Source organism: Phalacrocorax carbo, chromosome 18, assembly GCF_963921805.1.
Source record: "Phalacrocorax carbo chromosome 18, bPhaCar2.1, whole genome shotgun sequence".
Lineage (NCBI taxonomy): Eukaryota > Metazoa > Chordata > Aves > Suliformes > Phalacrocoracidae > Phalacrocorax > Phalacrocorax carbo.
In genome coordinates, this window is record NC_087530.1 from 1,463,187 (window position 1) to 1,475,634 (window position 12,448).

General features: G+C 54.8%; 1 protein-coding gene across 6 annotated transcripts in view; it reads right to left on the reverse strand.

Moving 5' to 3' along the window:
• Nucleotides 1-88: 88 nt before the first annotated feature.
• The window catches only part of ADGRD2 (adhesion G protein-coupled receptor D2), a 44,625-nt gene continuing 32,265 nt past the window's right edge, over nt 89-12,448 (reverse strand). For 5 of the 6 annotated variants that reach the window (XM_064468542.1, XM_064468547.1, XM_064468546.1 and 2 more), the window contains exons 23-28: nt 8,994-9,035; nt 8,726-8,779; nt 8,216-8,360; nt 7,595-7,653; nt 4,963-4,993; nt 2,834-3,840 (exon numbers count right to left, since the gene is read on the reverse strand). In XM_064468542.1, the coding sequence (XP_064324612.1) occupies nt 3,725-3,840; nt 4,963-4,993; nt 7,595-7,653; nt 8,216-8,360; nt 8,726-8,779; nt 8,994-9,035 (447 nt within the window). In that variant the 3' untranslated portion in view covers nt 2,834-3,724. Of the gene's footprint in view, nt 1,355-2,833; nt 3,841-4,962; nt 4,994-7,594; nt 7,654-8,215; nt 8,361-8,725; nt 8,780-8,993; nt 9,036-12,448 lie in introns of those variants that run through there. The other variant, XM_064468545.1, reaches the window with a different exon arrangement.

A 12,448-nucleotide genomic window follows, 5' to 3' on the forward strand; every position in this document is an offset into this window, starting at 1 on the left:
TATGGGCAATTAGCTTAGACACGGGATTTTTCATGTGGCCCTTGGTGGTCACCGTGGCCGAGCGTCCCCGGCATGCTGCGCACTGCAGCAGGGAGCAAACCCGCAGCAAAGCACAGAGCTCTGCAATAGCTTTGATGACCTGTCTGAAAGTATTCCAGTGCTGGGAAGTGCCCCATGCACTGGCTCTCCCCGATCCCAGCAGCTGGAGAGGCTGCTTGGCTGACTGCTAACCGGAGCGATGGGCTGCACTCACATCTCACGCTTCTGACCAGCACAGGGCTGCTCCAGGGCTGCACTTCCCAACAGCGCTTAAATCCATACTGGCCAGCACACACTGTGCTGAGACCAGGGAACGCAGCGCAACACGGGAGACAGCGCACGGGCGAGTGCAGGGCCCGGGTCTCCGGCACCGCGGCCAGACTGCCCTCCCATGCGCTCAGCCACGGCACACTGCTGCGCCTGAACGCGAGCCCGGTCCCATGCATACATTGCAACGAGGAGAGAAGGTTGCCTTTAAAATCAGCATTTACTGTCACCATAATCAGCAAAAACCCCAACACATTTTATGTGCTCTAAACACTAGGGAGGTAACAGGAGAACGAGTCAGATGCAAAGAACAGGGGGGGAGAAACTGTGACCCCAGCTGGTGAGGGGCCACACCAGCGGGGTGGGAGCCCCGGGAGGAGCAGGGAAAGGATTTTTGTCCTAAACAGCAGAAGATGCTACTGAAGTCAGCTGCTGCCTTCCTTAGTGCATGTGCTTCCTACACATCCCATCCCCAGCCCTGCCCAGCAGGGCGGTGTGCCGGGCCGGCAGCAGGGCTGGGGAAGGCAGCCGTCCCCGCCGGCACGGGAGCTCTGCCTGGGCACGGCTGCCATGGGCAAAGCTGGGCTTTCTCCCATGCCACCTGCCCCAGGTCCCCCATGCTAAACAAGCTCTACTGGCAGCAACACACACAACCACCCGCTGCCGGCGGTGCCGCGGGGTGGCTGGTGGCAGCGCCGCACCAGGCCAGGCTTGGCTGCGCCAGCGGAGGCTACACGAGCCGTGGGGACCCCCGGGCCGGCACGCAGGCTGGGCAGGAGTCACGAAGGGTACCTGCCTGTTGGTTGCTGCCCCTGGCCAGGAGCAGGACAGTCTGCAGCAGCAGATGAAGCCCCGTGAGACCCCACGCTACCCCAGTCCTGCCTTCGTTTTGTCTGCACATGCTGCTAGGAAGAAGCACAGGGCTAACAATTCTGCCTGGGCCGGGACAGCCCTCCGCATGGAAGTCAGCTCCTCCGACCTGCCATCCTCCCGGCTGCTGGAAGAGCCTCAGCGTTGTGGACCCGTCACCCAGAAACTTCTCAGAAACCTAAAGCAAAAGAGAGATGGTCTCAGCTTTGCCGGCAGGGAGGGGAGGGCAGGGGTCCGGGGCAGCGGGTGCACTGGTGGGAGTCCCACAGTGTGCTGGGAGAAAGCACAGCCCAAACCTGCCATAGGGTGGAGAATACCGGATGGAGCACGGCCAGCCTGCCTTTCGCTGGTGTGGCTCTGCCAACCCACAGCCCCCACTGCCCCGTCAGGGGTCTCTGAAATATGGCCCTTATGGCAGGGAGCCAAAGCAGCCTCTGTGCATGGGGTCGGGGCTGCAAGGAGAAATCTCTTCTTCCCCCTGCTCAGTAATTAGCCCACTGTGCACAGCACCAAGCTCTGAGAGTGCTGAAGAATGAGGTTTAACTGGGATTTAATGAAAATACCAGCGCTACTGTGGCAGAGCGCACTGATGTCACACGGGCTGCACCTCCTTCCGTCAGGGCATACGGTGCCTCTGCCTGTCGGGAGGGACCATGGCACGGACGGCAGCGGTGATCCCACCGCAGGGTGGCCCAGCAGGGTCTGCATGGGGGGGGTCTGCATTTCCCTGAGTGTCCACAACACTCAGGTGCTTTACTGGCTTTGAATCCCAAAGGTTCATAATTTCCTTATTATTTTAAACCCAATCTTATTTAACGTGGTATGGCGAGAGTTGCAGAATTACTCAATATTGATCACAGAAAGGCTGGGCCATGGAGACAAGATCCATGTTGCTATGTGTGGCTTAGCAACATATAAATGTATTCAAACAGAATAATGAAATTATCGTGGGGAAACAAAGCAGCCATCACTTGAAGAGATGGAGGATGTGGAGGCCTCTTGGAGCTCTTGTTTGCCAAGACAAGGAAGATGGTATTTATTGTTTGTGCAAATATGTGAAACCCCTCCCCGGCCATCCCCTGCTTACATAAAGGGTGTAATGAATCCGGGCAGCGCGCTCGCTGCAGCGCGCAGCTTTGTACAGCTGGGCCGGAGCTCATTACTGCGGAAACGTGCGGCCCCTCCGAGTGAATTGAGTCCTTGCGGGGGGAGCCCTAATATTGGGGGTGGAGAGGCGGGGAGGAATCCACAGGGCAGTGCGCAGCTCACACCTGCATCCTGGCCACAGCCACGCTGCAAAACTCCTCATTTCTGTGGTTCTGAAACTGGCCTGGTATCTACCCGCGTTTTATCTGCCCTCACCCTCACACGTGTTAAGGCTCTGCTGGGAGCCCATCCCCACCTCCCCCCGTGCACCCACTGGCTGCCTCTTGCACGTGGGGCCAGCGTGATGCCCTCAGCTCTCTCGGGAGCGCAGTTGAGGTGCCAGAGCAGAGAAGAGGTGGATCCCACATCCAGCACAGCTTTCCCAGGAGATTGCAAGCAAGTCGTTTTAAGGCCCGAGTCTCCCACCAGTGCCCAGCACTCCTCCTGCCCACCAGCTCTCCCCGCTGGACTGCAGGGCAGGCAGGCTCCTGCTGGTCTCTGCATGACCTCCTGCTCGTACCACCATAATTTTCATTAGAGCTGGCTGGAAATTTTCAAATAAAGCTACTTGGGGCAAAATACATCTCTTTTCAGTAAACTATTTTGGGAGAAAACAAATAGAAGAGGGGAAGCAGTGTCTGTTGAAATGATTTATCTCTTGTTCATCATCAAGCACACAGTTTTATGGTTTGCTTCCCCTGGCAGCGGTTATCCCCAAGAGCTACACAGCATTTTGCTCTGTTGAAAAAGCTGTGAAGATGGGAGTCTGTGCAATGCTGAGCTTCCCTGGGGTCCTCCAGGCATTACTACAGCTGGGCATAAATGCCTTTTTTTTTTTTTAATGCTGGAAGCACTTGTCTTTGAGCCTGGCGCCTCCGAGCAGCGCAGCGTAGCCGGCTGTGCCGCACACCAGCTTGCACGTACACAAGTGTGCAGAGGAGTGGCTCTTCTGGTTCAAGGAGATCTTCTCGTTCACCCCAGGCTGAAGGACTGCCCAACCAAGGGCTCCCTCGCCCCGGGGCGCACGAGGACCCGCTCTCAGTGCTAGCAGAGAGGGTGGCCGTGCACAGCACTGCCCTGCACCCACCAGCTGCTTCCACGGCCGCTGTGCATCAGCTGGCGCACGAGGGGGCAGGCACCGAGCCCAGCCCGGCGGCCCCACCATCCTCTGGGCAGACCCAGGCTTTTAAAAATACGCTGAAGGCTTACCTAAGAAAACAAAACCAAACTAAACAACCCGCCTCTTTTCACAGCTGGAGTTTAATTGCACATGTGGCTAGATTAAAGTATGCAGGAGCAGGTGAGGGTGAGAGTGTGGGACACCGAGCACAAATGCATGTGCTGGGTGTAGGTCTTGCTGTCTCTGAGACCACACTCCTACGCCTGAAATGCCGCAGGACATTTACTCCTGGATGCCACCGTTTCTGCCTTGCTCATGTGTCCACTGTGGGGAGGCAAGCTGCAATGCTTCTGGGTGGCATCGTCTCGAAAATAGTCTAAGCATGCCCTGCTTAGACACTTAATGTGGAGCAAAATCAGAAACCTGCTAATGCACTGCTTCCTTTGACAAAAGAAAATGTAACAATGCAGAAAAAATAATATCAATCCATCCTTGGTGCTTCTTCACTGCACTGTCTGCTTGAGTGACCCCATCCAGAGACTGCACCGAGTATGCTGGGTGTACTCAGCAGTGGTTGGTAACAAAAAATAAAGCTAAATATGCTACACCTGTACCCAGAGGAGCTGGTGACTTGCCCAAAGCCAGGCAGGGCAGTCAGGGCAGGCGCAGGGAGCTGTGGCTGGCCGGCCTCTCCCCAGCGCTGCATTTGAGCAGAGGTCTAGGGCTTAGGAAGGGATTTCTGGTTTTAATTCTACCCACCTCCATGGTGACATTGGCCTTTCTACAACCTGAAACAGAAGCAGCTAAATGGCTGCTTTTAAGCTCATAAATCCAGCCCCGTCTGAACACCCCACCTTCCCTGGCTGCCCTTCTTTGGGAGCAAGTCACTTCTAACACCCGCCGGTGCTTTCTGTAGCAGCTGCTGGTTTAAAATACCCCATGGCAGCAAAGAGCTGTTGCCCCGCCTGAAAGTAGCCCGGGTCTTGCCAAGCAGCGAGGTGAGCCAGTCCCTGCTGTGCCTCGAGGACCGGCCGTGTTGGGGTGAACAGGCAGCGTGCTCGGCATCAGGCACCTGCAGGTACCCACTGTCCCTCTGCTGCCGGCCAAGGCACGACCCGCCGCTTCGCTGTCACGGAGGGGCCCAGGGAGCTGGTGTGCAGCAAGCTGCAGAAATGGAGATGCAGCAAGGAAGGTGCAGAGACACGGGGAGGAACCAGATGGGTGCTGCGAGACGGGCAGCCTTGGCTGAGCCACCGGCGCTGCCCCGGAGAGGCAGCGCAGGCAGCACCGGCAGAGCTGCTGGGGCTTCACACCCCCGCCTCTCCCTCATCTGTTCAGGGGGACATGGATCTCCCAACAGCCTGGCCAGGACTGCACCCATCAGGGCAGTCTGGAAATAAAATGCTTCCTAAAGCCTGAGCAAAAATCACCTGCCCTCTGGGCAGCACTCCGCCATGCAACCACAGAAAACAGTATCAGCAGTCACAAAAATTAAATAAAATTATGTAGGCGAATATTACCTGAGGATTTGAACGCTGTCAGCTCTACAGCCTGAAAGAGGGGAGAACATTTGTTAGCAGAAGGTATATGTCTGATGGCTTCACTGCTGGCAACCCCCCGGCACACTCCCTGGGGCCAGGCAGGGCTCCCCCAGCACCCAGCTGCTGCACCACACTTTCCCTCCCACTGAGCCACTGCACAGGCTGGGAACTGGAGCCTTCATCCCGGTCCCTGAGGGATGGGCACCTTACAGAGTGTCCCTGGGCACAGCTGCACCTCTCAGCAGTGCCTGCGGGATGAGGTGCCGCCCCGCTCCGCTCGCCCTCTCTGGGGACCCCTCCAGCCCGGAGGTGACCCAGAGGGCTGGACACTGTGCTGGAGACCACAGGAAAATCCAGAAGAGGAGAGAGAACTTTCTCCCCCGTGCTGTGGTGGAAAGAGCACACACAAGCCTGCACCCTGTGCTTAAGTGATGGTTAATGCTCTGTGAGGTGTGAAATCCCTGCTCCCAGCCCAACAGCAATAAATATCACCAAACAACATTTAAAAAAGCTGAAACACAAAGAACATCTTGTCTGTGTTTGTATCTTCACTCGCTCAGTGTTTTGTCATTTTAAGTGTTTTCAAACGTTTTTAAGTAGCGTCTTCTCTTCATCCAAACTATTGTGCAGCTGCCAGTGACATTCTTAATTCACCGCTCCTCCGGCGAGTGCCATGACTCATTTAGCCAGGGAGCAGGAAAAACAGCACTGACTTACATAACTAAGGAGCACAGAAAGCAGCACCTACCCAGGGGAGGGTAGCACCTACCCAGGGGAGGGTAGCACCTACCCAGGGCCCAGCTGTGCCGACCACCTCTCAGTGAAGACGGGGCTCGGACAGAAGCTCCCCGCAGCCCTGGCCGGCTCGGCGCCGTGGGGCTCGCAGCCGTGGAGCACCAAGAGCCTCACTGCCGCAGCACCCGTCTGCATGGGCAGGGGGCTGTGGCCCCTCTCCCCAGGCAGGCACCGGCAGCAGTCTCACCTTTTGAAGGAAACAAGTACACTAAAAATGCAATGTTTAAGCAGCAAAGATGCAGCGAAATCCTCGGTGACCCTCACACAGGGGAAAGCGCTGTCTTCGCCTGCGAGGAAATGCCACGGCCTTGGCATTTAGGTGATCTGCTGCCTCTTAATGCTCCCTGCCTCAGGAAACTCCAGCCTCTAGGCTAATCCCTTTGGCCCACGTCTCGTATCTGGTGCCAGGAGCTTAGTCCTGGACCCAGTTTACACAGCCAGCACCTGGCTGGCTGAGAAAAGCATCACCTGTGAATGAATCCTGGTCGGCATTCAGCACGAGGGGAGGAATGGCATTAACCGCAATATAAATCATGAGAGATGAAAATATAGATTTTATTGAGTGGCTTCAGAACGGTATGCCAGCTACAGAAGTATTATCTATTGGATAAATAAGAGCTGTCTATGTGACACAGGTTTTCAAAGGATAAATATTAGAGAGGGAGAGAGATCCTTCAGTGAGAGACTCATATGAAAGTAGCATTGGATTTTATTCTGAGGAAATTACAGCACTTGTATGTCAAGTGCACAAGGACTGATGATCATTTCAATAGTGAGAGACAGAAGTGGTATTGGAGTAGTCAAATTTAAATTGTTCCCTGCTTTAGTCCACACCTCACTGAGCTCTACATCACACCCCCGCAGGCAGCGCAACCCGGCCTGCCCTCCCTGGACAGATGCCGCTCGCCCACCACAGGGACAGCAAGTCCCTGCTGCTTGTGTTCAATTTGCTGTCCCTGGGGGAAGCCTCCTGCCTTGATCCATACCAGCCTCTGCTTGGTGCTTTACTGGCTCAAATTCACTGGCTCCTTCTGTTCACTTATGCCTCTGCTACAACCACCCTCCCGGCACGGCAGCGAGGCTGGTTCCCCATCAGCTCAGGGGTGAGCTCTTGCCTTGGAAATTGGCTGTTTTGGGGCCTCCTCCCCCCAGAACATGCACTCTTCCCTGTTGTCCTCGGCTGCCTGCCCCTGTCCAGGCCAGCCCCAGCTCAGGCAATCGCCTCCCGAGCCAAGCCCTGCCATCACAGCACGGCCAAGGCAGGTCACTGGCCAGGACCCGCCAGCCCACCTTGCTCTCCATCTTATGCTCCTACAGAAGACGGCAAACACTCTGCTGCATCTGCCTTGACCACCAGGAGCAGCCACCATGGGCACAAAAACACGCATCTCAAAGGATTTAAATGACTTAATATGCTGGTAATAATGAGTATGTATTTTAATAAACCAGGGTCTTCAGGATGTGTATCAAAACCCCTTGGTTTTGATAGATGGGCTGTGTGCATGGACTGGTCCTCAGGAGGAGAGCGTGGATGCTGTGCTAGCACACTGCCTGCTCCCTCACCAACACCCAGCAACATCTGTAATGCCCAGGACAGAGGCGATCGGTGTTACCTGCAGTCTGCGCACGGGGTGGACGAGTCACGCAGCTTCTGGGACTTGCTCAACATAAAACACTGAATTTGTGCCAGAGCTGGTAACACGACCAGGTGTCCCCAGTCCCAGCCCCTCACTGGAACCGTTAGACACCATTCCTACGTAACTACTACGCTCTGTGTATGGGCGAAGGTGGAAGAATAACAGAAGACATTACATACCGGTCTCTCAGGTGACATAATCGATGAAATCCCCATGGGAATTTTGGCTCCAAAATTTCCTAGGGGGTGAAACAGCACAATGAGTTTGCAGACTAGAGAGTAGAAATATTCATCCTTTACCAAGAACTCGGTGCTTTGTGTCCCCTAAGTATCGCCCACTGAAGCGAAGGGACCAAATAGGTTACCTGCATAACTGCACCCACAAACTGCCTGGAGCATGCAACACCCTTTTTCACAGAAGCTAAAAACCCTCTTTTCTACTGCCACCTTTGCCTCCCCTTCTCCAGAAAATTAATTTTTAAGACACAAACATGGATTCTTGCCTCAAGAGAATGCAATGCTGCTTAACATGGTGATGAGACCCTCATGCCCACGCCCAGCCAGCCTGCAGGCATGAGCCCGCTCCCTCTGAGATCCACATGCACACGGTCCCTTCCTTCCCTGGGAATCCTTCATCCCGTGCTGCGTTTGCAGCACCAGACCCCAAGTGCTCACACAGTGTGCAAATGAGTTCAATGCAGCGCCAAGTGAACGTGCCCTTGAAATTCAAGCCTTGGGAATAACATTTTACTGTGGTCTCATCACACAGCCTGGGCCAACAGCAATGACAATCCTGTTTACCTTTGTTGGTGATGTTCTTCACCGGAGGGTCTTTCTGCACAGGGCTCGACAAGGCACTCTCAGCTGCAGAAGGACTCAGTTTCCCTGTCTCCCAGGAAGTCGTGTTTCTTGGACTTGATAAATAGTTGATGGGATGCGAGCAGTTCTGTAACGACAGGGAAGAGATGCAGGACAGAGAAAACTGCAACATGTGTCTTTGCTGGATCTAGGTCCAACCTGAAAGATGGATTTCATCTGCACTGTGGCCCCTGGGACTTTGACTCCCATCCCACCCTGGTACAGCAGGCTGCTGCCTAAACAGGGTAGATTATCTTTGGGTCTGCTTTGTCCAACAGGAAAGCACAAAAGGGAGACAGCCTCTGCTACTCTCCCTACACAGGAAAAGTGGGGAGAAAAATAGGACTTCTTTCCAACATCATCTCCTCAAAGCAGTCCAAACGTACACCTAGGGCCCTCCTCTGGCAGGTGCATGACAAACGAAGGGGGCAGCAGGGCTTCCTTACAACTTACTGTAAATGAGAGTGCTTTCTTCTTGTCCTTCATCCTCTGGATAGCATTCCTCACCTGGAGCAGAGCAAGGATGTTAGAGAGGGCCACAGCAGCTCTAGCAGAGCAAGAGATCCTCCAGCAAGTCATAGAGAAAAAGCAGTCGCTGTCGCAGAAGCACAGACACAGCTGTGCTGCCTGTTGCACCTACTACAACTCCGGCTACCTCCTTGACTGCTAATAAACAGTTGCTGTGACGAGTGACTGAGCCCCAAATAGGGGCATCTCTTACCTCACTGTTATAGATTGCATAGACCAGGAATATGTATAGGCCCTGAAAAGGAGAGAGAACAGGAAGGGTTAGAGATGAACAGCTGGTTTGTGCTACTTTGCATGGGAGGAAATGAGTTTGATGAGCACTAGAATGGGTGGGGACCCAGGCTATGGGGAAGAGGCACAGACGGTGGGCACAGCACAGCCAGGAACAGCTGGGCTGGAAGGGCCTTCCTTAAAATGACACGTGAGATTAGGCCCTTCACAGAGAGTCCAAAGGAGAGACGGTCCCTGACTCAGTCCCTCTTCCTTCTCCTCTCCCCCCACCTCAGCTGGGGGGAGCAGGCATATCTCACTGGGCCCTCAGCTTCCTGAGCCCAAAGCTCTCACGTACTCCCGTTCACCTGTGCATACAAAACCCCCCCAAAACACCTCCTTCAGATCTCAAAAGCAGAAACCACCAGGAATTAATTGTTAGGGGAACTGAAATCTGGGAAGCAGACCTCCCTTCCCACTGAGCACTGACCCTGGGGGGGCTTTTGCCAGCCTCTGGCAGACCAAGTGCAGCATGATGCTGGGGACAGTTCCTCCGTCCCATGCAGTGACAGACCACAGCATTAAAAGGACTCTCTGACCCAAATTCAGTGGGGCACAGAGCCAGAGGCTTTGCAGCCCCAATCTGGACATTCCTTCTCACCAGCATGCTGGGCCTCCGGCAGCACAGTTTTGGCCACCGACAAGTTTACTTGCTGAACCAGCACTGTTGCATGCACACATCGAGGACCAGCGAGCAGCGATGTGCTCGGCCACAACCAAACGCCCGGCCACAGCTACACACCTGGGGCCAGTGCGGGCTGTGCTCAGGGAAAGTGTCCGGGGCAGGGCCGGAGTGAGCATTGCCTGGAGGCCACAGCCTGGGGCTAATTACAGCTCCAGACCAATGATTTTGGCCTTAAGGCAGCCCTATCTGGCCCACCAGATTTATGTTATATCTGCGGGGTGTTTGTTATCGCAGCTAGATAAATCAGCTGCAGCAAGAAAAGTAATCCATCTTGTCTTCAATGAGCCTTGCTCTTCATCTGTGAGCTCTTGGCAGGCATAATGGTAGCAGTACCCTGGCGCCGTGCCATGACCTGTCCTTCAGCCAGCAATGCTGGTCACTCCCCCAGACCAGATTTCTGGTCAGGCTGCCAAGGCAGGTCTTCCTTGAAATAATCATTCTGGATGAGCGCGGGGAGAGGGGAGCAGCGAGGTCGGCTGGGAGGAGAGCAAGGAAGGAGAGGAGGCCCAGCTGCAGCGGCGGGCGGAAGCGGAGCCGCTGCTCTGGAGGAGCCTGCTCCTGCCTGCGCTCCTGCCTGCGCTCCTGCCTGCGCTCCAGTTTCTCCCGGCAGGGCCCGCAACACCCCAGCCCCAGCGGCGCCGCGCTCATGGTGGGGCAGGTGCTGGGTGGCCACAGGTGAGAGCACGGCAAGTGCCAGGACCCGCAGAGCAGGATGGTTGCTCCTGCCTGGTGTCCATCTGTCCTGCTGCACTGCACGCGCCCCACCTGGGAGCAACACCACCTCCTTCTCCCCTCTCACCAGAGGTGGGTGAGTGGCTCTGTAAGTCCCTGCCCTGAGCCAGCCTCAGGACCATCCTTCCAGCTCTACAAGTTCAGATGAATTTCAAACCTACGCTGTTTCTTAACAGCAGGCACCTCCACCCAGCGTTCAGTGCTTGGCAGGGTGTTGGTGTTGCTACCTCCAAAATCATGGGCTGGAGGGAAGGCACTGCTCCCTGCTCACCAACCTGCCGGGCAGCCGCCGCAGCCACCTCCGGCGCAGTGCTGCTCCATGATGCTTCCCTATCACTCAGTTAAATTCCTGTGCTGTCTGGCTGGAGAAGGAGTTGTCATGTTTAGTGTCGACGCACAGAGTAACCTTGAGGATAGGCTTTGGTTTCCGCGGGTAAACAGAAAGCAGTCAAACAAACAAACAAGCACAGCAGCAAAACTTTACTGCACAATGCTAGGACACGAAGAAGCATGCTGGCCTTAAAGGAAATTCCAAGGCGATCCATAAGACAGTCAGCAAAGGGGCTGAAATGGGATGGTTTTATCCCTGCTTTCTCTCAGCTCCACAGCTTCCCACCAGCACCACAATTTCTCTTCTGGGGTAAGCTGCAAATTGGCCTGAACTTGATAATCAAGGGACAGAAGGCAAACAAGCACAGCATATCCACAGGCAAACTCTCAGCTGTCTGCCCACACAACAGCCACAGCTCCTGCTGAGCTTTAGGAGAAAGAAGGAAAACAAAAGCAGCAATAACTTAGCAAGGGAAGAAAACAGCAATCCAAGGTGATCAAGTTTGACCAAGATGGTCAAAGTGATCCAGCAGACACCTCAGCTCCTAACTCACTCAAGGTAGATGTCATGGCTTGCGACAGAGAGTCTCAGGAGATGTATCATCCAGAGGACACATTTATTAATTTCAGGGAAAAACCCCATATGCCCAGCATCCATATTACAACAGCCAGCATCCCACAGCCCCGCTGCTGCCATCAGTGATGAATCAAAGGCTGAGCGAGCCCTGGGCACAGGCACTGCCAGGCCACAACCAAGGGCAGTCACTGCCCAGGGGCCTTGCCATGGGAATTCCCTTCCCAGTGCCGGGTTGCAGAGGAAAGAGCAGCCCTCAGTGCTACTGAAAAGCAGCGCTCCTGAAGGTTAGCCGAGGCTGAGATCCTCAGCAGGACCCGTCTGGTGTGATATACATGCTCATGTTTTTACAGCACAAACACTGAAGCAAGGCAGAGGAGGACTGCCAGGATGGTGCTGGGACACTGCGTTCTGATCTGCCTCTGCTGATGTTGGTGGAGTTCACCCAAGCTGAGAGATGTTTTGGTGTTTTTTTTCCTGTGAATGAAAAGATGCTGGTGCTGGTCTCAGCTCTGTTCACCTCATCACAGCACTGAGCCTGGAGTTCTCTTCTGCTCAATAACTTAAGCATGGCATGAGGAGGCAAGGAGAACTGATGCTATATTTAATTACAGTTAGGACAGGCCTCCTGCCACCCTTCTGATATCCTTAATAGCAGAGATGTGGAGAAGCGATCCTCGTCTGGCCTTGGAACACCCCATTGAGAGCCAACGGATGTGCGTGAGCAGCACCCGGCCGCTGGACCAGCGCCAGCCAGAGGCAGAACATCCCTGGAGCAACCACCCATCTTGTGCACGTGGTGATAACGCCTGCATTTCACCCTTGGAGAGCTGGGCCAATGCTACACTGAACCGGCCAAGTATGCCAGAGGGAAGCACCGCGAACTCTGCTGCTCCATACGTGAAAGCTACAGTGAAGGCCATTTTCTACTGCATCCAAATTAAAAGGGGAGATAGGTGGAGAACACTTTGGATCCCGGTGGTTTGGAGGGTAGTACCCAGTCGCTCTCTTGACTTGGATCTCCTGGAGTAGGATCCAGTGCAGAGGGACAGGACTG